Below are 27,075 nucleotides of genomic sequence, written 5' to 3' on the forward strand. Positions count from 1 at the left end.
AGCCAACGAACTTTGATAAAACGGCACGAGAAATAACACTACTAGCGCTCTTAGTGGACTATTTTATTTATTTGTCGCCGCAACTTACTGAGCATGACTAATAAGTAGGGCTAGGATTTTGTAGCATTTGCATTTTCTTTCATAGTACTACAGGACATAGCTAATCAAAAACAAAATTCGGTTCATTCATCTCAGAGTTCAAATATGCAATTTTGATTTTGCTTTTTGTGCATTTTCTTATGATATTTGTAAATAAATACTTTTTCGTCAGTTTATTAGCTTTTTAATTAGTTTTTGTTAATTATATGCATATTTAACATTTTTAGGACATTTACGTAAATTTTTTTTTATTAATTTATTTTAATTGTAATATTATATATACTTATAATTTCATGATTTCGTAGTGAAATATTATCGCCTTATCGGAAAATATTTCTGAAAATAGATTCTTAGATTTTGTCCAAGTGATTATCGAGTGGGGAGTAGTGGTTACGTAATACGTTGACATTTATCGACATTTAATAAAACAGTTTTTAATTTATTTTTTTTAATATTTATAAATTGTGCTTAGTTGTTCTAAGAATTACTTAGTAAGAACATATAAAAATGTGTTTAATAAATTATGTTTTGATATTAAAAATATTTTTCAGCTAAACTTAAAAATGTTCAAGTCTTTTTTAGTTGCATTTTCTTGGTTAAAATGCTTTTTTTGTAGCATTATTGGCAATTTTTCAATTCCTTTGTTGTAGGTTTTTAGTGCTTTATTTTCCTAGCCCTGCTAATAAGGTTAATAAGTTCATGCCACAATTAAAGATACATCTATAATATCTTTAACATAAGTTTATATTTAATCGCGGTGACGTGATTCATGCTACTGAGATAGATAATATATAGGACCATAAAACATATTATGTCATATTATAATATATAAGGCGCTAATCCAGAGATTTTTATAAAAAAATGTTGTTTTAAACAATTTTCAAATGCTATAGTAAAAGTATAGCTGAGCCTTGTATTAAATTTTCACGCTTTTCAACCCAACAAATGACATTTTATTGACAATTAAAGAAAAAAAACTAAAAAAATATTATATGTCCATTTACAGCTCAAAACGGGTCAAAATATTTTGAAAACTATAATATCAAGTAATAAGTATGGGAATTGATAAGATGTTATATTGTGTAAATTTCAAGTATCTAGAGTAATTCGTTTTTGAATTACAACAAAATAAGAAAATCGCTGCATGAGAAATAGAGAAAATATGCAATCATATGATGTAAAAATTGATCTTCAAACGCTCATAAAAAATTAATTTGACTTTCCGGTAGATATTTTTTTTTAATAAAGGTAGTCATACTTATGTGGAATCTTGTATTAAATTTTCTAATGTTAGATTTTAAAATAAACTTTTTTATGAATTTCCAACTCAAAATAATTTGCACATTTCGTAAAAATATTATTGTTAATTTTTGAAAATTATTATATAAATATTAAAAAATAAGGTATAATTAAATACCTGAGTAAATAAATAATTGATTTTGTTTGTATGATTTTTTTATATTTTTAAGTGTACATTTATGAGGGTGTGGGGGAATCGCCTCCACGGGTTACTTTTCGTGTAATGTCAGGTAGGGGCTACAGCCCCCCCCCCCCCAACATTCAGCCCTAGTTGCGCCACTGATTAAGAGCCTTGTATTAAATGTTCAAGCTTTAAAATTGTATTAAGATTTATATTAAAGAATTTATATTTTAAGAGTAGGTGGGAATATATCCCCCCCCCCCTGTAAGAAAGACCCTGGTACGCCACTTACAACTCATCTCACTAAATTTGTATCATGGACAAGAATTAAGATAGAATGGACTGGAAATGATTAACGAACAGTTGTTCGCCGGGTGAGTGATGCGGAGCCGGGCCGTTTAAAGCTACTAGTATCACGCTCGTCTAGGTGGGAATGCAGAAATGTTTGTGAGGAAATGGGCCATGTGCGAATCTAGTGCTATGTGCCTGATAGCACTGGGGGTCACTGATGGATAGTATCAGGCACGCCCAGACCCTTCACCTAAGGCCATAATTATTAAATGAAGACCCCAATAGATTGGTTGGTCTTCAATATTTTTTCGTTGCGGGTAGGTATTTCTGTATGTGAAAAATTGTATTATGTACCTACCAGCTACCTAAAGTATTTAGTTTTTAAAGCTTTACTTAAAATTAGTTCAACAAATATAAAATCCTAATGTTAAAAGCGCAAAGCTAATGATAACTGATAAGGTAGTATTAATGAAAGTTGCCAATGATCCGAAATAACAACTTTGTTTTTCTATCAAAAAAGAACCAGCTGTGGAATCGTTCAAGGAAAATTGAAATAATTTCTTAAAACCTATATGTTACCAATTATTTGTGTAGTTAATTTTAAATTGTTTTCTACATAATTTAGTTTACCTATAGGTACACGCATTTTTTTTTAATTTAGATCATAAACCTTATAATAGGTATAGGCGTAGGTCGATGAATTTATATAGGTGGTATATAACCTATTAGGTTTTTGGTACACAACGTATTAAAAAAATATTAAAAAAATTTAACTAAAAAAATTCATGTGAGGGGGTCTAAAAAAAATTCGAGGGAAGCTATAACCTCCTTAGACACCCTCCTCCCCGTCATCATTCAACGCTTATATAATTCCTTTAATTCAATTAAAACTTGTAATAAATAATAAATATACATGAATCTTGATAATTACCTACGTATTAGTACGTAATCAATATTTTACTTGAAATAATTAAATGCGCATTACTCGAAAGTATTTTAAAGAATTCTTATATAAATATAAAATATGTGAACATTATAATTTTCCACAATAAGATTTTTTGGATTATAATATTATGTACGGATAGTAATTATTATAATATAATATAATAAACAAAATGTATTTTTGTACTAAGAATTGAGTTTTCGGTAATTGTTAATGTTTTTACTCAAAGCTCAAAGTTTGCTCAATTACTACCTGAAGTTCTGAACATTTCTTAACTCAAAATCTTAACTTGTCAGAAGTTGTTGACGGAAAACGGGAAACGACGTGTATGAAAATATTAAAATACTGTGCAACTTTTTGTTTCGAGTTAAATTCATCTACATATAATTAAACTTACATAGGCATAGTACAATTTAAAACAAATACAACAATTATGGACTTAAAGATTTGTTAATTGATAAATCACTGTAAAATATTGAAATATCAATAATTTTAAATTTTCAAAAATATTTCTAAGATAAAAAATGGAAGTAAATAATTTATCTTCAGTCATGAGTCATATACTACTCATACACATATAAATTATAATTCACCTGATAAATTGCTGTTGGAGCTGCTATACAGGCAAACCTATAGTATAAAATAGGTGCGTATAGTTTAAAAATTAATTATATGTACAAAATTAGTTTCATTGATTTTTAAAATAAATGTAAAACTATAAACATACGGACGTTTATAGTATTAACTAGTCATTGAGAAATAATGTGATGATGTGGGTAAGTGTACCATGTATATATTATAATAGTAGTATCTATAGTCCAATCAATTTGTTAAAGTTTACAATGCTTACAAACGTGATACGTCTTGCACCAAATATAATCTAGGCCATAATAATTATTGTTTGTAAATTGTAAACATACAATATACATATACTATTAATTTATCCGAGTTTTTACATTTTCAAAGAATAGAGTGTTATGTACATGTTATATAACATGGGAATAACATTAAATATGTCATAACTTATTATGAGTAAAGCCGTATTATATATAGGTATATCATTATTACTATATGCTTGTATCATATTATATACTATATAGGATATACCTATGTATATTTATATTTTATGGATTCTGAATAAGAGAAAAATGTATTAGATATTTTAAATTTATGTTATGTAATAAAGTTTTGTACGAACACTTTTTCGTGTAAAAAGATAGGTCCAGAATATAGGTTTGTTGAAGAGGTGCGTTTTAAAATGTCTTAGTTTCCCCAAGCGTATGAGTAAAAACTTGATAAAACTGTCGAATCATTTTTCAAATGTGTTCGTTTATCATTGGTAAAAGTTGGTATTACAATTCCTGACATTTAGTATGCGCTGATGTGTGTTAATTTACAGCCTTTCGATAACCATATCCTAGGCATGTAATTTGGTTTTGGAAAAAAAGCTTCAAATCTTCAATACTATGTTAGGTAATTAATTAATAAGTTATAACATTTATTGTTTACTGAAATTTATATGTCTGCAGACAAAATCATGTAAAACGAACACCTGCACCGAATAATTAGTATAAGTACCTACATCAACGTGGTAGGATGGGTGTATAGAAGATATATGTATTTTGAATATCGTATATATACAGCAATAGATCTCTAAGCATGTATGATAATAATAACAAATTTATTTTTCACGTTCGATGTATCAGTTGGTCATCTATTATGCACGTGTCCCGTAATAATTTGGACACATTCCATCGTTTCGTTCTACTTGGACGAGAGTGAACGTGAATTACATAAAAAGAAAAACCCACATATACCTATATACGATATATTATACATTACCCATAGATAGAATTGTATTATACAGGCACACAGCAGCATATTTGGTTGTAAATTGTAATTATTATTACGCCGTCTACTTACTTGCTCGTCAAACTCGTAATGTATGTTGTAAATATTATTATATTATTTTCTGGTAATGTCATTAATTATAAATTATAATACACCGTGCCATTGAAATTAACAAATAATAATAGGTAACTGGTAAACTACGGTATAATATGTATTTCAAGAGGTGTATTTACGATTTTGACGCCCTATACAGGTACATACATTTTGGCGCCCCTTTTTTCTCAGTTTCCTTTTACTCATTGTCACAAAAAACTTTAAGCCCTCTCTAATGTACAAGTGACTTTTTCTCTCCGTTAAAAGTGCTGGACTTGATTACTTGAAGCCGGTATAAACCGTTATAAAACCGAAATCGAAAACAAAATCAAAACCAAAACAGGAAAAAATTGGATATCGGTATTAACATTAAAACCAAAACCGAAATATAATTTAAAAAATGGTTTTTTTTTGAAAATCTTTATATCTTGACATTTTGGAGAGTTTGCTTTACATAACAGTCAACAGCTAGGTGCAGATTCGAACGCTCGATCCGGCGATTCAAAAAAATTAATAAACTAAGAATGAACGTAAATAATCCAGGCCTAGAAACCAATTTTAGAAACCGGTATAAACCGTTTGTAAACTGAGACCGAAAACAAAATCGGAAAAATTGGAAACCGGTATTAAATCCAAAACCGAAACCGAAAAAATTGGAAACCGGTGTACAAAATCGAAACCAAAACTGGAATTTCCTAATACCGGTATTGAAAAATTTAAACCAAAATCGAAAAAAATAAAAACCGATACACAAAATCGAAATCAAAACAGACATTTTTTCAATCGGTTTCAAGCCCTGTAAAAGTGATAACCCAAAATGTATATTTTCCCCTTATTGCATTATTATGTTTCCATTAATTTAGAGAACACTTTTATTTTACTATTACTTTTATTCCTAATAAAATAGTCAATCTTTATAATCAAATAAAACAAATTACAATTTTAGATTTTAGGCTTTTTTTATGACAATATAATAAAATACATTATGTTTAGAAATATGTATAGAAATGTAAAAGATATTATAAGAAAGATACAGGTTATCACTTATCAGTTATTGCTTATCACTAATATAATTTCTCAACAATTCCAATAAAATAAAAAAAATAAATAATTTTTTAACCTCTAGCGACGGCGTCCCTTTAAAGGAATCAGAATTTGGCGCCCCGGGAAAATTGCTCCCGTCCCCCCCTAAATACGCCACTGGTGTTTGTGTATACAGGAGACTCCGCTTAATAGAGACACTGATTAATTAGAACAACCGCTTGATCAGGTCAATTCTTCAATTACAAAATAAACTTATCATTGTAGTGAATCACCGCTTATTTGGGCCAAAAAAACCAGATAATTGGGACATTTTTATCGAATACATATATTACATCAATTATGATTGATAATCCGGTAGTATTTGTTATCGAATATTAAATTATAGTATATTAAATTAGAGTAAATTGAATGTTATCTTTATCGTGTAGTATCAGTGGTGGCTCGCCGAGTGAGTATAAACATAATAGCATGCGTGATCCATTTACTTAGTTAAACTAATATTTTGGTGTATTTTTTAGCACATTAACGGACATGACTGCTAATGCAGTTATGCAAATTACTGTAATTTGGTAGTCACTCTGATTGGGAAGAATCCATAGATTTTTATATCATTTTTAAAATATTTAATTTTTTTTTGCCCAAATTGTTAGTAAGTAGTAAGTCACAATAGGACACCAGATAATTTCCATTGTGGCGAAGCCACAAGAAACGCAACCGCTCTATAGCAGTCATGTCATTTTACGACTTTTTATATATAACTGCTATACCAGTCATGGTCATATTACAACTTGAATCAGGATGACTACAGCGGTTACTGCCCGTCAACGTGTTAAAATGAATGTTTTCCTTATATATGTTTTGAAGTATGTTTTTATAGGTAGGAAGTACCAATAACACAATTAAGGGAGAAAAAAATGTTTAACAAAAACTTAAATTGATCATTATAATTAATGATAAGAAGCAGAATATTTTTTCTAACATTTTTATAGAGGATTGAATGATAGTAATACCTAATGAATTCAAAACAGAGGTACCTTGTAACTAAAAAAATACTATATGTTAAAAAAATCAAAATTTTTTTAATAAAAATGTTGTAATAATAAGTATAGGTTTACCTATAGCCTATAGATAAATATTTTAATCTATGTATATTTTTTTTACAAGTACAAATTTGGTGTTGCTATTCAAATGCATTTCCACTCCGTATAAAATACCTATACACTATATATAATAATAATAATATGATGTACCAAATGTACACCAAATAACGGCCGCTGCGTATGTCAAGAGATTAGCTAAGGTATAGGTAGGTACAACTCAAATCCGCGCACATGTCTGGTGAATGATTTAGAGAAACGCTAGACGCGATTACGTTCGCGATTATCGTTATCGTTTATTTAAATCGGCATATAAGGTAGTCTGACGTTGAGAAAAAGTCTTCGTCGATTTTCGAAATTAATGCACGTTTAATGCATGTTTGTGTATAATATGTTTATTATTATCATTATCTTTAACATTATCATTACCATTATTATTAGGTATGCCATTAAAGTCTTAACTGAAACGGCCAGCGTTGTTATTATTATAATAAAAAATAGCAATAAAATAATAAACACTTACTCTTATTATTACAGCATTATAGTTAATTACCTATATATGTAAAGCACGTCTATATGCGAATTAATTAAATACGCAAAATACAGGATAAATGAATAGTAGACTATTGTCTAGTGTCTATACTGCAGTACGTTGTGCCTGGAAAACATTTAATACGTGTGTTATCTACACGTGTGTATTATAAATTTTAATATTACGTATTAGGTATAATATTATAATATACAAATAAATAGAAACATATATTTTATTATCATATAGGTAGATACGAATGCCGAAGAAAGTTTCTTCACGATTCCCTTTGGCCATGCGTCTAAATAATATTGTTTGAATATACGCATCGTACCTATATATTATTAATTATTTTTATACCTATACGGTGCGTTTTGTATCCGTTTTAAACGTTTGCACCGTATTTTGAGATAATTAAATTTCGCGAATGAGCCGTTACGCGCAAACTGGTCTAAATGATGAAAATCGTCTATTTCTATCCAATAACCGGTTAATGATTATTAAACTATTGACTGAACGTCCGAACGAGTCGGTTAATTTACGACTACTGCAATAATGAAATCTGAAAAAGTGTGATTTTTAGTATCTACCTAATTTGTTGATAGAAAAAAAAAAATCATAAAACCTCTTATAAACAATACTTTTACTGTGCACATAATATAATAATATAATATAATTTACAACGTATATTAATATAAGATTAAAAATAAAAATATTATTTTTACTTCCGATGACTTTCACTGATGATGCATGTGTGTGAAAAAAAAATGTGAGTAAAATTACTGGAAACAATGTTATTTGTTGAGTTATCGTAGACATACATAATTAGTTGTAGGTAATTACCTCATTTATATCAAATTCATTAAGTGCATTAAGTATGCTCATTGCCCAAGTTGTTATGGAACGTATTTTTTTTAAACCTGGCTTTTATATTAAGAATTTTCTTAAAATTGTATCTCATCGTTTACATTACTTTCTTGGTAAACTTATTAATTATTATTATGTACGTATAGAGTAGTATTATATATATATGTGTTCTCTTATGCATGCAATTTTACCTTAGAACTGCAATGAAATATGAATAAATAATTTTTTTAACTTTTAACAACACAGCATACTTTTTACATTAATCCTAAGTATTTTCATAAACTAACTAAATGTGGCATGTATACAGCTATTTAGATGAATTATGGATGGATGGATACATTTAGATGATTACGGAAAAATTTTGTTCGTGACATAGAGCAAATAAACTTGCATTTCTACTTGGTCATATACATATACAAGTATATATATTAAGACTTATAAGAAGGATTAGGATGTTTATGCACTAAAAATAAAAAAAATATGTATGCGCTAAAATATGAACTCAAACTATGCAATAAATACAGAGACAAATCTATAAAATAAATAGTATTAAATTAAATGTGGTATAAGTAAATTACAATTAAAATATTTTAATTACCTATATAAATTTCATTGAACAACGATTGTTGGTTTTAAATTTTCAACAGTGCACATTTGATCCCATAGAATGTTCTTGAAATATCTAAATAAAAATAAGTGTAAAACAACATTTATTTATATGAATTCAAATAATGAAAACAATAATTTCTGTACCTGAAAAACTTCTTTCCACGTCAACTGATATGCGTACAATTATAAAACACAAAATCTATCTCAAAGAATTCTCCAATGATTTCCTCAATGATTTTAAGATCCCCATTAATTTACTTTTGAATTTCGACATAATATACTGACTCAAATCCGCTATTTTTATCAAGAACCGTTTAAATTTGCTTCGTAATTCTTTGCCTATTCGTCTAATGGTTTTGTTAGTTTCATCTTTGTAATATTGACTATTAATATTTTTTTATGACAAATGTCCGGATGTTTCAAGTCTAGTTTTATCGGTTTTTAAATCTAGATAAGTTGTTAAATTATATGAAATTAAATTTTTTTTTGGAATTTTGTTCCGAAAACCGTCAATAATGTGTTTAAAAACAGAAAAATATCAAAATATGCACTTATTAATAAAAATCAAAACATTTAGAAAATACAATGTTGATATTTTGAATAAAGACATCATGAAATTCATTTCTATCTAAGACTGCATACAAAAGGACAACCGAAAAAAACATTCAAAATTATAAACATCCTACAAAGTATATAACCTCAATTTTAAATTATAGTTTATATTTTTACATCATTCATTAGATATCTATAGGTATATGAAATATTTATATTTAATATACAAATTAAATATGCTTTATAACTTATATTTTGAATATATAGTCGATATAAATGTTAACTAATTTACAATTTAAAACATATTGAAATATTTTCGTAAAAACTTTATTAGTGTCTACTCTTAAAATAAAAAAATCTGAAGAACTTTAAAATATGATCTTTAAAGTATATTTAATAATGCCAAAAATCAGCTTTGAATAACTGCTTTATTGAAGTAAGAATGTCGATGAGCATATTATATTAGGTGAATCTCCTGTATGCATTTAAACCATATAAAGTCAAATTTCTAGCAGGGGTCTTTCAAGTTTCAAAAACCAATAATAGACGTTTATCATTATGTACACGTACAGAATTATATAGACAGGTCGTCAAATAGATAATGATATACGATTAATATTTTTTTTTATTTGTTTACTATAAACGTTCTATAATTTAATACATAATACACACGAGTACACGCTTAATATTATTGTACCTGTATATATTTATATGTTTATGTTCGTTTTGTGCGCTTGCCCCTCGCAAACTTCGTGACCGATATTTAAGCGTTTTTCTATTCAACGTTTGACAATCAGAAGCAAATCAGAAGGAAGTTAAAACGCACATGTTGAGTGTGGTAATAATAATAATTAGTTTACATAAGAAATATTTCAAATCATTGCTTATCGTACATTTTAATCCGAAATTTTGTCTGTGAACTATACAACTAACTTCCTCCGGGTATAATATGGTCACTAATTATGTATATATTTTATATTATAAGCAAAAATTATACTCTTATCAAATCTCGATTCGCTTGACCGATTAACTAAACATCGAAAAACAACCATATTCGTTAATGGTCCAATAAATATATCTTATTGACATTATACATGTTTCGACGTTTCGTGCAACGTAAAACCGCAATAAATTCGGTATAATGTGCAAATTGTACTGTTAACTTTGTGTAGATCTTATCTTTTTTCGACAGTAGACACGAAGAATCTTAACGACTGTAACGTTTAAAATTTATAGAAAACAAGGGTAGATATTTATTAGTTATTACCTACGTAGGTACAAACCTACATAAGAATAATAATTTTTGTTGCTTTAAAGTTTATTTGTGTTATACATGATATAACAGAAAGACCTGAAAAATGAAATTACTTTTGTTCTAATTAATATTTAAACATTATATATATACCTATATATATATATGTATTATATATATTATATAATTTACAGAAGCTTACGCTACTAGTACAGTATTACGTTTATATTTTTAATAAGTTGGGAAGTACTAAAAATAAAAAATTAATTACATTTTTTTAAATTCCAAGTAGGTAACCAATTTGTAAATTTGATGTTTGGATAAATTTTTAAGGCAAAAAAATGTATTTAAGTATTGAGTAGTTAATTTTTTACAGCTATTTAAAATATCAATACGGAGTAATTTACTTCATTTGAAACGTAATAACATTTTTCAAAATATTTTTTTTAGTAATTTCCAGACAGGTATATATTTACAAAGTTTACCTAATTTTCATAATTTTTGTCATGGGTAGTACTAGCACCTATCAGTTTTTATTTTTATTTGTCAGATCTTTCTGTTACAACTTGTATATAATATGTAGGTAATGATTAATATATTGTACTATATAGTTTAATTTATTTTAACCATGTAAAATGAAATTGTTTTGGATATCATTGTAATGAATGTGGTTAAGAAAATCCTGTGATTTGCACTTTTGTACCTTATTAATTGGATTAAAGCAATATTTCACCTGTTGAAATATACAAGTTTCAGCTTAAAAATTGATGCTAATTTTATTTGGTTCTCAAATATAGACATAGACATATTATTATAGTGTATTTTTCTATTTTAAAAACAACCATATTCGAGTTCAGTTGAATTTAGTTTTATTGCATTGTATTTTATTGTACAATTATACGATGACGGTTAATAATCATTTAGGTCTTAGGATAACTTTATACAAATATACAATAAATACAGTATAAACTTAGATCAAATTAAATTTTTGATAACTACAGTTTTAGAATTGTATTGTAAATTACATGTCAGCAGATATTTACCACACCTTCGAGCGAGCCAAGGACTACCAATGGACAATGGTCCAGAATACAGTCACTTGAAATACCAATTTTACAATCCACACCCATCAATATATAATTTCATTTATGTACTTAAAAAACACCAAGCAGACGTTTACCTAAAACAAAAATCAAATAGACAAAACACGAAAAATTTTATTTGCTTTTATAGGATGTTAGTTTTTGCGCTTTTGGCTTACGTTTGACCGTTCGGGTCATATTTTACGCTTATGGGCTACAACCAGCAAATCGTACATATAAAGGTACTTGAAAAGTTTCTAGTGAAAGATCGCAAAAAATTCCATATTAGGTATAAATTATATTTTGGTAGGTATAGCATTAGTAACATCAGTATATTTATAAGTGTTTTGGTTAATTACATTAATCGTGTGAACGTGTGATATTGATATAATGATCAGTTTAAATCACATCAGTTATGCAGATGAGCAAGTTCATACTAAAATAACCTTTTTTATGTGTTATATTTATCTATGGTGGGAATGTGTGATTCACTTATAGAATATCTGTGTGACTAGTAGGTACACTAGTAGATATAGCAGTACAGAATAATTAATTATTAACTTTAGTAAACCACTTTTATGCTTATGAAGTATCTATTTTTCATACATTTACTAAAATATTAAATAATAAATATTATAATAATTCAGACAACTAGGTATTCACTATGAAAACTGTTAAGGTACAAATTCATTAAAACAATTTTACTACTATACTTAAATGGGTATGGACATTATTACCATACCTAACGGCATAACGCAATATGCACATAAAAAAAAAAAGAACCTATTTTTTATCAGACGTTAGTAAATATATTACTATATATAGTAATTAAAATACGTCTATCTTATGTCCACTACAGCTATAAATTATTATTGTTGTTATTATTATTATTTTTTAAGAATAAAAATTGCTTCACCTTATTATAAGTTTATCGTTTATCTATTACATTCTAATGCTGAAACAATTGACTCGGGAATTCACGTGGTTTGTGCTGTATAATAATACTCATGCGTGGGGGGTGTATAATAACTGTACTATACGTAAAACAAATACAAAATAAAACTAAAGCCGTTTCTTAGAGTCTGAATAAGAGAGAGAAAGAGTGATATGGGGAGAGAGAGAGACGCGCAGAGAAAGAAAAATAAGAGAGGGATGGGAAGAAACGCTATATAGTGAAATCGGAAGTATTTCAAGTCCAGCTCGTTGGTCTAAAGCATTTTAAAACGTCCAGTGCAACCGATTCAGCGTTCAGTGTGATTTCGTATCCATTACGAGTTACTAAAAGTCTGTGATCGGTTTCATATTCAATACGTTATATACTTTTTTTTCGCAAGCCATATAATACTAAGGTAAGGATTTATATTTACAATATAAGCTACCCATTCACATCAATTATTAAAAATTATAATACTATTTTGATAAGAAATAATGCAATAAGCATTTTCATTGCGTATCTAGGTATATAGTTCTAAAACTCTTTTCTCTAATTTTATTTCTCATTTGATTCTAAATAAAAATAAAATACATATTAATATTAATATAATGATTTTTTAATAATCGTTAAGGTTTTTTAATAGACAGGTACCTGCTGCAATTTTTATTCAAATACCTAGGTACATTTTTTTTTCATTTAGTATAAGCTAAGATTATGGCTAAACGTACGTTATTTAAATTTGGAATACAAATTAATTACCCATGATTAATACTTAAAAAAATTGTCTTAATTTACTTTAATTTAAAAAAATGCAATAGTTATTGTTTAAAATTCTTATTCCTTAAATAAAATAGTGAGTCTTTAGGTTTACATCAAAAATATAATAAAACAACATAAAAACATAATAAATAGTCAGTTTACTATAATTAAGATTTCACCATCAATATTAGAAGTGACAAAAGTTTTGATAGGTGCTTTATAAAATAGTTATTTTTTGTAGAAATTGTTGTCAGTATAGATAATTTTTTTGGAAGCTATTAGGTTCATTTACATATAGTTTTTAAATCCTATTTGGTTATATTTTATCGGATCAATTTAAGGTAGAGAATAAAAAAATTAAAATACTATTTATCACAATCATCGGGTTTTGTCTGTTATCTGTTGGTTTAAATATTTAAATATTGTTGTTTATATTTTTATTTTTTTATTTAAGTTTGATGTAATTGTTTGAATAGTAAAAAATTCTAAAATATCTTAAAAAAAAAAGTATGTGTCAGATGACTTCTTTTAATACCTAATCATTTAATACATTTATATGAATACCGAATACAACTTAATAGAAAATATGTAGTGGTAGATATATATTACTGTTTATAATATTACTATTATAATATATTATAATTTTTGTTTATCTTAATTACAACGTTCGTTATTATATTGGGCCATTAGTTTCACACAGATTTTTTTTACACAAATAACTATTTTTTTATTTTTTAATTATGTCAAACATATCGATTTGTTTTATAAAAAATTAACGTTTTGATGTTGTCCTCCGGGTCTGTTTCGAGGCATCTAGGTGGTGTCCTAAGTTTAGTTGGAATCGCTGAGAATTATAATATGGCATTCGGCTAAAATGTATAGGTAGTAAACTTAGGCCAACGTTGCAACATCACTGTAGGATTCACACATAGGGGCTCTTTCTTGCCACACAAACAATTTGTGAGTAAACTTGGTATGACCTATGCGTAGTACGTGTTTAATTTATTTACTTTAATATATTGTAATTTACCTTAAGAAAGATACATATATATTTAAAATTTTTATAATTTTTTTTTCATTGAGCTTCAGCCCGGAAACTATGTCCATTAGTTGTATTTTGTTTGTAGGGGTAGGAACGATTAGTTGAAACACGTTTGTATGTGTGGCAAGGATTTGTTGCTAAACATCCCGGGTGGCCACCCATCCGGGAGCTATCAACATCGGCCGATACGTACACTCAGAGCGTTTCGCAGTTGAATGCACGGACTGTTTTAATAATTAATAAGGGCATAATACCTACATTGTTTTTGTTTCAACCCATCGCTAATATAATGCTATAATCACATCGAATAGTAATCATTTATGGGACGTCCAACTGGCGTACTATATATTATATTATTATATTTTATACATATCAATATCGTATCTATAAACTATAAAGGTCATATTATATATAATATACGTTCACTGTTCAGCTATTGCCCATCACTATTCGGGTGGGTATCATTTAAGCTCCTTATAAGTCGTTTCGTCGAGATTTATGACGGAGTTAAATTTATTTGAGCAGTGTGATCCCATACAACAATATGGCCCGATAAAAACACATTAAATGCAGTGCACCATACTTATATTAAAGGTGCTGTTTAAACATATAGCTGTTGGTTTGTAGTTAGATGGTAATCTATAATTGTCATCAGTGGCCGTCGTTAACGAGTCCTGCGCGGTCATCCCGCAGTGAAATAGTGCACTCGGAATTGATGGCCCACAATTATTATGATATTTCACAATGATATTTTGGATTTTTCCGCCACTCTTGTTATACATATTATATAGGTATGTACGTTATTATATACATACATATCCATGAAGGGAAGCACTTTCACTATATACACAAAATTATTCCGGATGTCATCGACACCTCGTTATTTTGTGTTTATGTGCCAACGAATACATTTTTGTTGGTTCAATTAGATAATAATAATAATATACCTATACAACGGACATAATAATTATGCTCGATCCATCCATCATGTGCGGTAGTTTTTTTATGCCATTATATATTATTTTCCTCCAGCGAGGAACGTATCGATTTGTAACGGTAAACACGATAAAAGATCATTTATTCACGTTAGATAGTCATTATAAACTTATTTATCTTCGGAGACATGTCAAATTCCAGTGAACATTTTATGTTTATGACAGTTTCGGATTTACATAACATTTTACCATTTATGTAAAATGAAACCGTATACAATATAGATCTGTGTACCTGATACGTACAAATTGTAATTTAAATTTTGTTTCATATATCATATTATAAAAAGTTATTATCTTCGATTGATTTTAATTGGAAAAAAAAAATAATAACACTGAGATCTGCAGGTTGGAATTGCTACCTATGTGGCTATATACTTTACTTGCTTACTTATATTATATACATTATATGATCGATATGCATGCACTATAAAATAATACTGGTGTCCAGAAATAATAAAATCTATTATAGCTGTTGTGGCTTTGAATATCGAAACACGAAAAAAATGATATTATAGTTGAAACGTTTTTATCGGCAACAAAATATGAGTAAATAGGTCTGCCGTGTGCGTATTGGTGAAATAAAATACAATAATATAATAAAAGCTAAGTTGTTACAATAGATTCTTTGACTACCTACCATCCAGTTAAATTTAAAAAAATTAACTTTTTAACTAGTTATAATGTCCGCGCACATTTGTACATTGTACTGTATAATAACAGTATGAATCGTATAAACGATATATCCGTTTGGAGTCGAAAACACGACGGTTACTACTTTTATCCACGTGACCAACATCTCGTATACGCATAATAATTATTGGCAGTAAAAATCCGACGACGGTCGCAGCGCTCTAGTGTATAACTTATAGTCGGTAATATAATATTTATGGAACAATTTGAAAAAAAATATCGTCTCGGACCGACGACGACACGTTGGCGTGACAAACTCCGACAGTTCAAAACGCATACACGAGTGTACATAATATAATAATAATATAATATATTACAATAAACTTATCCGATCGGGACGTGCCTGTATTACTAACGCGACCGTGACGAATATTATTATAGCGCGCGCGCCATTTATATTGCGCGGCTGTGATGCTTGTGCACTGCATGATATATATAGGGCGCGTACGCGGCAGACGTGTTTGAAGACAGTTTGTTTTTATTTTGCGTACTTTATTAGAGGACGTGTCACACCCGGGCGTGTTGTTGTCTCCGTCTAATGAATGGGTAGCATGACATATTTGCGTTCAGCATTTCCAATTTTGTGTTGTTATAGCTCTAATATGAAGAGTGAATTGACCTATATTATGAATCCTAAGGGTAGAAGAACATTATCTGTGTTTGAAGCTTTGAGCCGTATATCGTGTATTTACTTACTATTATAAAATTAGGGGTCAGTGACGGGTGAGGTGACGAAAGTTCTCTGGTTTGTCACAAGTGTTTTTTCGACATTTTGATTTCGAAGCAAGTGAGAGAGAGTGTGTGTGAAAACTATTGAAATAAAAAAAAAAATGCTTATAATTCGTATCAAAAATTAAAATTAAAATATCAGAAAAACACCTCTGGCAGACCAAAAAAAAAATGTCGTCACCTTTGAGTTTGATAATGGGTAAATTCACTCTAATATTAAACGAGCTGAACTATTAAACATAAATTTGCTGTAATGTTACGCACTTGTATTAACGGAGACAACTGCACGTGTGTAAGATGTCCTCTAAAACTCGGCATTAAACTCGCGACAAAATAAAGCGGTCGCGATATTCCGCCGTGCATTCTGTTTTTAATCACGTGATACAATATTATGTATTTAATACTACTATGGTAGTATTATATACACGCGTACGTATGTATAATGCATTAGCCATTAATGCCGTACGCGTATTTAAACTCAAACTTATCGTCGCACGGTCGGCGGTGGTCAGCTGTCCACGAACAAACAGACCGTAAACGACTAATATATTATTACACTCGTAAGTCGCATACTATGCGTATACACATTTACATAATACTTTTATAAATATTGTTTTTATATTGCGGGTAAAGCATAATAATATGATAACGATAATAATAAAAATAATTAAACGATATTATATAAGTAATGTCATTTTTAAAGCTCTGTCTAAACGGTCGTTTCTCGCGTGTTTTTCGCAGGCTTTTTTTCCGTCACCGTCTCAAGATCTTTAATACGTCATTCACCCCCTCCGCCGTATAGTCATCATGTTGGTCATCGTAACGTATCTGCCGGCGCTGTTGCTGTTGTCTGCAGCCGTGGCCGCGCGAGCGGGTCATTCCGTTCACGATCCGAACGAATATTACGTAAGTACCTACTTATTTTATTATCGTGATATACACACACGCATACACCATTTTAGGTATATCATTATTTTGTTTTGTCTTGATGGGGCGACGATGGTCGCGCCCTATTGTTTTTTTGTGTACACCGCTTGAACCGCGTACATACACGTTATTACTATACGCGACATTGCGCATATAGATCCGACCAAGTGGTGAGCACTTATCCCCTTGTACCACACTCCGGAATGTATATTGTATACCTATGGGCCATGTTATAACTTATAAGCATATAGACCTTAAGAGTATTAAGTCTACGGTTATAACTATATTTCTGGAATTTCTCATGTCGTGGGTATGCATTACACGCGTAAAATATAGACGCATAAAATCGGAGCGATTGGCCCAGGCCACTATAAAAAAAAATAGTAGCGTACGGGTTTCGTGTACCTACCTATTTTGTGTAGAATTTATTTTGTTTCGTCACGCGCGCGCCCCCGAACACAACGTCCTTCGCCGGACCGCGAGTGTGCTCGCTCGTTTCACAACGGATAGAAAACAAATGCTGCAAGATCAAAATTATAATTAGCTTATAACACGAAACGCGTGCGGGGCGGTTTTCAAACGTCTCCGTGAGTCGTATATGTATAAAATTATACGCATCGTATCGACGACAACCAAATAACAATTATAATATTATAGGTACATTAATTATACCTATGCAGTATATACATATCATATATTATATTATATAGACCTGCAGCGCCGCGTATTGTTGCACAACGGAAGCGAATGGCTCGTGTACATATAATATATTATTATCAAAAGTACACGTGCGCGAGCGGAGCTGGTTTCCTGTAAATCTAGTTTAGGTACCTATCTTATGAATCCATCGATAATTTTCCACGCGTCGTTATTCGTGGTGTACAGTCATCGTTAATAAATATTAAAAACGCGATAGTAACTATTCGCAGAAGCTACTAACAAATATTTTAAACTAATTTTTCAGCAACACGTGTCTATAATAATAATATGTGACGTAGTATAATATTATGTATTTTAACTTATAATATGTATCACGTGGCGTTTGCAATCGTCTTCATACGTCAACATCGTGTTTTGTGTTTACAGAGTGAGCCCAACTATCATTTCAATTACGGCGTCAAGGACTTGCACACTGGTGACCTGAAAAGCCAATGGGAGAAGCGGGAGGGCGACGTGGTTAAAGGGTCATACAGCTTGATGGAGCCGGACGGTTCCATACGGACGGTTGACTATACGGCCGACAGCCATAACGGGTTCAACGCGGTCGTGTCCAAGAGCGGCCACAACGTTCACCCCGCCCAACACCACCAGCAACCAAAGCAGATCCAGCACCACCAACAGCAACAGCAACAACTGTCACTGCACCAGACTTACAAGCAACAACCGTTGGCACAACAGCCGGCTGCAGCGTACCAGGTACCCCAGCAGCACAAGCCGGCGTTGGTCGCTTACAAGCAGGCGCCGCCGTCTAAGTACCCACCGCCCCTTCTGTACCGCGGCTTCTACGGAAAGTCTTCACCAACGGCCACTGCAGCCGCTGTCAACTATATGGCGTACCCAAATCGTCTGCCTCAGGATTCCGACGTAGCCACGGCCACTCCAAAATATTACACTGCCCCTGCCGCCGCCGCCGCCGCCGCTCCTCAGTATTACGCTGCATCGCCGGCCGAATACGACGTCCAAGCCAAAGCCGAAGCCGAAGCCGCTCCCGAGTATTATTACTACGCGTCAGCCGTGACTCCCGAAACCGAATCGCTGGCACCATCCCCATCACCGTCACCTACGCCAGACTCGGCCAAGGCCGGTCCCGTTTTGTTCCCGGCCGACAACGCTACGGCGGCGGCCGACACCACGTCCGACCGACCTTCGGCGTCGCCCACGCCAATCACTCTGCTCAAATACGAACCTGCGGACAACAACGGCGGCCAACCTCTGTACGCTGACTACAACTATTACGCATAATTCAATAATTACATACATATTATTGTATGTCCCCCGTCTTCCTGCCAAAAGAGTTATTTTTTTTAGACTTTACTCGTATTAATAATAATTTATAATTATTGTCGCGTGTACAGTACTCCCTCATTCCCTGCCATCCCCTGACCCAATCGTAAGGATAAGATTTATTTTGCTTACGGGACAAGCCTTCTCCCAATCCGCCTTACCTAAAAATGTGTAATATAACTTATAAGTACGAAATCGAGTTGCTAATACTTTTATTTTTACAGATGAAATTATCCTCGCGTTACGAGATGTTAATATAATATTATAAAGTCTAGTTTTCAGATAAAAAACCGCATGTATAGTAAAATAACACGTACTCGCGGTATAGGTACCTATAGGTAATATAGCAAATATGAGTATACTCATATTTACTTTCTCTATCGATCGAGCTATGCGTCTTCTCGCCGTCTCTTCAAAATCCACGTTTTCCCCAAACGAGCTATTTGATTTTTCTACTGTGCAATCTAACTATATATAATATTTCGAATCAAAAATACTGTCCGCAAACAAACCATAATATAGATATTAATTCCGTTGGTCGGACAAAACACTATACGCAATATTATATTATTATATTATTATTGTATTATACACCTTAGTGCAACCAAATATTTTTAATTATTATTATGTGTATTTTAGATTTAGGACATTACTATAGTCTTTGTAACGAAGTGCAATATTTTATTTGATCTTTTTCGTGTTTATTTAATGTTAACATAATTATTTTTTGTATTTATAGTACATAATGTAGGGTGTTTATAATTTAAAACACGCGTTTTATGTGCATTAGTTTATATATATATTTTTTTTAATAAATATTAATTGTTTTATATATAAAAACGATTTATTTTTCATTTATTTCCTCTTCACTTAGTCGTACAAGATTAGAACATTATATAATATATAATATAGATTTATAGACGAATCGTTTTTACAGCGACGCGACGTGTACGGAATGTGTAATAGAAATATATAATATATTATTATAATTTCTCAGTCGGCGACTTCCTCTTTTTCACGATTTCATTAGGCTTCGGGACAGTGTGTGCAGGTGCCGCCGAATGTCTATTCGTACGTCCGACCGTGGTCAAGTAGGTACCAGCTACAGTTCGAACGGGTATTTAATGTATAATAGGTGTATGCTCGTCATAAATCATTGCGCGTTCACGTGGTGTTAAGTGTAAACATATATGTATGTAATATAACAACACGTATAGTAGTATGTATACATAAATACCAGTATAATATATTGTGCACCGTGTACACACTTGTCAATTATAATTACTATATACGTTCGATGTATTGAAACGGTCGCAATTATAATGATAATAATATAATAATGTATACACACCGCTCGCGCGCGTGTACATAATAATAATGATAATATGTATAACGTACGTATATGTATAATATACAGCCACACAGGTAAAACGACTATAATACCACAGACTATATTATAGTCTGTGATAGTACATAATAATATTATATTATTATTATTATTATTAGTTTTATTACGGTGCGAGTGTTTAGTTTTCGAGAAACGCTTGGCCCCCGATGCCGTTATATTATTATAATTATTTATAATATTATATTAATATTATGATTGTGCTACGTATAGGAAGTGCACGCACGCACGCACTCGGTTGACGAAGACGAATCTCGTGCAGCTCGTGTGTGTTTCTGACCGGATGTGCTTTTCCGTTACGCTGCGGTCGTTCGCATTCGTCCGGTCTCGCGGACTTCAGATTCACGCTACACAATAATAATGGCCAACGATATTAATATAATACGCATTACTTTATTATAAACGCTTATATTATGTATATATAATAATATATAAGTACACGTTTAACTACACGACGCGACCGTAAATCGTTCATACACTCGTACCTGTGTTTATTCAGACCTTCATCCGTGCGAATTTCCCGCTAGCTGGTGTCGAGCTTTTACAACGCGCGGTTTTTTACCGGACGTGGAAACCACGCTTGATTTAATATAATAAATACGAAAGCACAATCGTCCACGTATATAATATACGTATAATATATCACAATACCTATATATTGTGCATAAATGCATCGGATTATGTGTGTGTTGCAAATTGCAATAGTTGCATATTTGTATATAATATTTATTCATTATTATACGCATCTGCAGGTTATTGATAGACGTATATATAGGTGCCTATTGGTAGTCAGTAACCCAAAATTAAACTGATAAAGTATTATGTCGTATAATTTTCCCACCGACATTTTTAGATATTTCTCGTAAGTGAAACCACCATTTTTTTCCTGGTAAATTAAGTCAAATTCTAATTTTTGGAATTTTCAAGTATACTGTTTAAAGACAACTTTTTTTAGATACTTAGAGTTTCTAGTTTCTACATCACTCGAGGAGAGTCCTGGGGCGTATATTATACAATGCAATTTTTCAAATGAAACTCATATTTTTTACTGTAATAATAAGTATACAATTTTTTAAAAATATCAATGCATCTAAATCAAAAATCGAAAGAGTAGTTTCAGAGATATTAAAACGTTTACTTTACTATCTAAGGATAATATTCTTTAAAAATGGTTCCATAAAACTATTAATTAGATGAATTCATGAATTAATATTTAATTCATTCCTATACTTATTAGTTATTCATTTATTATAGTACTTATTATACTCGGACAGTTTAAAAAAATGCATAATGTTCATAGTTGAATATAGTAATAATGTAATATTAATTACCTACTAAATAATTTTCAAATCATCATAGTCCACATATTTTCTAAACCTGCTTTTATAATGTGCTTATTATAGTATTATGCTAGTATCTATTATTAATACACAAAGTAAAAACACTCAAAAACTTGTTCGAATTTCAATTTGGGTACCTACACCAAAATGTCCAAAAAAACCATCTACATAATAATTGTTGCTGCTACAGAAATATGATTCACCGTTACGTAACTTTATATATATTTTTTCAATATTTTAAAATATTAATATGTAAGTAAATGAGTAATTTGAGTATCACGATAAATCTGATACTGCCATGTAATTCCCTTCTGCTTAAACATTTGTTAATCTAGAGTCAATGAGGAATACATTTAATAATACATTAATACAAAACGGATCTTCAACTTTAATCACTTGATTCGTTTAACTATTTATATTCACATCCACACTCTGTGATAATAGTACCTACCTGCAGAAAGCTTAGAAATTTCGTTCGCATAATCACCGCCGGCTGTCGTTTGCGCATCACTATTGTTAATTTTGACCTTTTTTGTAAGACATTTCGCATCGTTCGATTTTCGAGTTATACATAATTTGCGCATCGATCGTTTAAAAGGTCGTATACCAATTGCACATCAATATTATTTAACAATAGAACTGAAAAAAAGTGTATACTAAAAAACGCATTATGTTTTCTAAATTTCTAGTCAATCAATCATTTACAACGGGCTCCTGAACGTCAAAAACTAGACTATAAATTAAATAAAACTTTTTACTAATATAAAAATGAATTCAAAATTTTGATGAGTTTTGTCAAAATTTGAATTTTAAATGCTTATTTAACAAAAACTTATTGTCAGTGTCTATTATTTTTAAACTTAAAAATCTTTTATTATTCATTATTAATTTATCCGTATAATATTATAATATGTAGGTACCTATAGTATATTTATATAGTTATGACTACAATATTGAATTGAATTAATGCAATTTATTTTCAATTGTTTGTATCTATTTATTACATATGATATATGACAATCAATGAATTTTCAATCAAAAATTATTTGTTACCTATACCTTTTTATAGTTCAGCATGTTGATGTGCATATGATGTACGATAATTTGACACAGGTAAACAGACGATGCGCAAATGATACACGGCCATAATCACATACCGTGTGTCTGTAATTTTCACCTAAATAAGTCATGTAATTTGCACCATGGTACACCATCCACCGTAGTAGGTAGCTAAAAACAGTGTTTTATACCAAAATGATTAGTCATATATAATGTGTACCTACTCAATTATAGACTACTTATTCGATTATTTCGTCAAAAATATTACATGTTTAGTGTTTACATCTAATTCCTAAATAGTAAATATATTATTATTTATTGTTAGACACGTATGCCTTCAATCTTTATTATAAGCGTTTGAAATTAGAAATTCGAGAATAAAAACCTCTAGACTACAAGACTTGTGATTTTGTTGCTATTACAAGAGAAACGCATTTGATGTCTGTTTTTCGTAAAACTGTTACGACACACGTGATACTTATGCCATATAATATTAAAGTAATCTCTATGACTCTATGTAATAATTATGCATTCTGCTCTTATATCGTCAAGTACATGGTATTTGGTCTATAAAAGTGAACAAGTTTGGTATAATCGTGAATTTTCATTGTTATACCACAATGTTAGCCGTTTAGTAAATATTAATAACCTGCAGGTAATATGTAAGTAATATAGGTATAAAACTATAATACCTAATATACGTGTACCACAAACACACACATGGTAATATATATGAGTTTATTATGAAAATTTAAATTTACAAACAACGGTTTATGTCGTATGTGTCGTATACATATTACATATTATACGTTGAAAAAGCATACTGCAGCATAATATATGTCTTTATCTGCTGCAGTGTATACACAAATAGTTTAAAAAGTAGTTCGTATGGACTACTTAGGTACTACTTATTAAACTATTTCGGAAATGTAAGGAAATGCTATTATAATATTTTATATAAGGTACCTATATCAATTATTAATTTAATTAATTTAAATTCAAATCATTCATATTATAATAATTCTATATTTCCATGTATATGCATGTTCCCCCAGTATTCGTATTAATATGCCCATTGTTGGAAAATTTAGCTAGACAATTTCAGCAATTTAAAAAACAGAATTCCTTGAAATTGAATTATACTGCAGTTACACATATAAATAATGATATAAACATTATTTTGTACATATCACCCCCACACAGCATTTGGGAAATGTGAATATTTTGTGAATATTTTGGAGTGCTTGAATAATGAATATTTGACTAATAATATTGTATAAATATTTTATTCTCATAAAATAATAAAATATTGCACAAAAATGTTGACTTAATATTTTTATAATATGTCCATGAAAATGTTTTTTACAAAATATTTTTCAAAAGTGAACTTCTTGGCCAAAAAATATAAATAAAATATTTCCTTATTATATACGCAACTTTTTCAAATATTTTGACAACTATATTGTTTTCCTGAAAATATTTATACCATAGTTGGGAAATATTAAAATGCTGTGTGGGCCGTTTCGATGATTTCGGTTCGAGTTACGAAGGTTCATGTTCTGTAATCGATGAACTAAATAAGTAAGCTCAAATTACACGAGCGTCAAATAAAAACAAATATGGATTAAGATCACTGTCAATAATATTAAAACAATAAATTAGATTTCATCTAATTGTTATTTTGTTAAATATATTTCAGAGTTACAATCAATTGTTTTCTGATGGTGTATGGTCATAAATATTAAAGCACGTTTTATCGGGACCAGTTGGTAGCCAATAGCCATTGTAACTGTATGATGAGACCTTACGTAACAATTGTATATCGTGCACGTAGTGACTATTATAGATCATTAGATCCGTATCAATGATATGGCCTTGGATTACATTTTTTGTTCATTACCGTCTTATACCAAAATAAAATCTAACTTATTTTGTGTTTCAAAATTAATTTAATCGAATAACAATGATATGGTGATTGGTAGTTGCAGTATTTTTTTAGTTTTAAATTTAAATTCGATTAAAACAAATAGATGATTAAAGAACAGGACTATATAATATGATAAATATTGATAATAATATCATGCGTCGAGCGTAACACGGGACACACGAAATAGACTAATTTGATAAAAAAATAAAATGAACTGGTAAATAATTATCTGGACCAAATAAAGTAGTAAATAACTTGTTATGATACAAATCATATTCAGTAATCAGCGTATAGAATTAAATGGTGTACAGATATAGAATGATATTATTATATAACTATGAAGTTAAAACATACACTCATATTTCGTTCACTGGCAATTTGTTTTTTTGAAATAGTAGATTTTAATTAAAATTATGAAACTCGTGTTTTTGTTTTCAATACCTACACAATTATGCGCACACCCAGATGTCCAGATTTGATAACATTTGAATAAAACACCAAATAATATATAGGCTCGTTCAATATACATACAGCTGTTGTATTAAAGTCATTATTGGTGCAAGCTCTGTTCGATAGAACTAGAACACTAACGCAATATGTGATAATAATTACATATTGTATTAAAAAAAAACCATCTTTTCTATATTTATTTTATTTCTATTTGATCAGATAAAAAGAACACTTATTTTAATGAAGAAATCAAATAAACTATATAATACACTACTATAACTATGACTATACATATAGACATAAAGTATTCAAATCAAAATCACATCTTAATGGAATTTGTGAAACGTAAAAAAACTAGTTCAACGTATGTAGATACCTATTATATGTACACATTGTACACATTACAACTATTATGTGAAGTATGAACCAAAACAAAAATCTGATTATATTTATTAGAGGCAAAAACTAGATCACGGAAAACGCCTAAAATTTTACTAAATACTTGTTTTGTTGGTCAGTCTTGTCAGTAACGTCGTGTTGGCCGTTGGCCGTGAAGTTCACCTTACCATAGATTACAAGATAGGCGCAGTGTCAAAAACATTAAGTAGTTAGGATAGTCATGCGTGGTGTAGGTGAAAATTACTTTTAATGACGGACGGTAGGCGTAGTATTTTTGATCGGAAATTTAATACTGCTACAATTTAATACGTCTACAAAGAATTACAGTAATTTGTTATTTTTTGTGATTTTAGATTCTGTGTGAAACGATGAATGTATTGATTTTACAATGATATATGTTTTTTTTAAATTTTTTTTTTGTGTCTGTCATCACCTTTTAGGACAGTAAAAATGCTTAGATTTTTTTCAACAGTATCTTTTCTGATAGGAAAGTGAATCTAGTTGGTACTTTGGGGGGTCAAAAGTAAAAATTTCCAAGTAGTTTTCAAAAGCGCCGTGAAAAACAAAATAACAATTAAGGAAAACCGGGAATTTTTAAGCAAAATCTGTTTTCGAGAAAATTGATTTTGGTTTTTGGTGAACTCTTAAGGGGATTGGTGGCGGTAATTTCCTGTCTTTGTCTAACA

General features: G+C 30.2%; 1 protein-coding gene across 2 annotated transcripts; it reads left to right on the forward strand.

The window, feature by feature from the left end:
- The first annotated feature begins 12,809 nt into the window (after window positions 1-12,809).
- Window positions 12,810-20,649, forward strand: LOC100167357 (cuticle protein). Of its 2 annotated transcripts, none has more exons than XM_001948771.5 (3): window positions 12,810-13,078; window positions 17,620-17,784; window positions 18,892-20,649. In XM_001948771.5, the coding sequence occupies exons 2-3, from the start codon at window positions 17,686-17,688 to the stop codon at window positions 19,765-19,767; spliced, it is 975 nt and encodes a 324-aa protein (XP_001948806.1). In that variant the 5' UTR covers window positions 12,810-13,078; window positions 17,620-17,685; the 3' UTR covers window positions 19,768-20,649. The 2 variants fall into 2 exon arrangements, with proteins under 2 accessions (XP_001948806.1, XP_016659680.1); XM_016804191.2 differs by lacking the exon at window positions 12,810-13,078 and adding an exon at window positions 17,330-17,438.
- The last annotated feature ends 6,426 nt before the right edge of the window (window positions 20,650-27,075 follow it).

The sequence above is a fragment of the Acyrthosiphon pisum genome, chromosome A1, assembly GCF_005508785.2.
Source record: "Acyrthosiphon pisum isolate AL4f chromosome A1, pea_aphid_22Mar2018_4r6ur, whole genome shotgun sequence".
In the NCBI taxonomy this organism is placed as follows: domain Eukaryota; kingdom Metazoa; phylum Arthropoda; class Insecta; order Hemiptera; family Aphididae; genus Acyrthosiphon; species Acyrthosiphon pisum.

What these genes read in the sequence shown, in the direction of transcription:
- LOC100167357 (XM_001948771.5), top strand. Translation starts at nt 17,686, where the DNA reads ATGTTGGTCATCGTAACGTATCTGCCGGCGCTGTTGCTGTTGTCTGCA. An exon ending in ACGATCCGAACGAATATTAC is followed by an intron (nt 17,785 to 18,891) that starts GTAAGTACCTAC and finishes TTGTGTTTACAG; the next exon opens with AGTGAGCCCAACTATCATTT.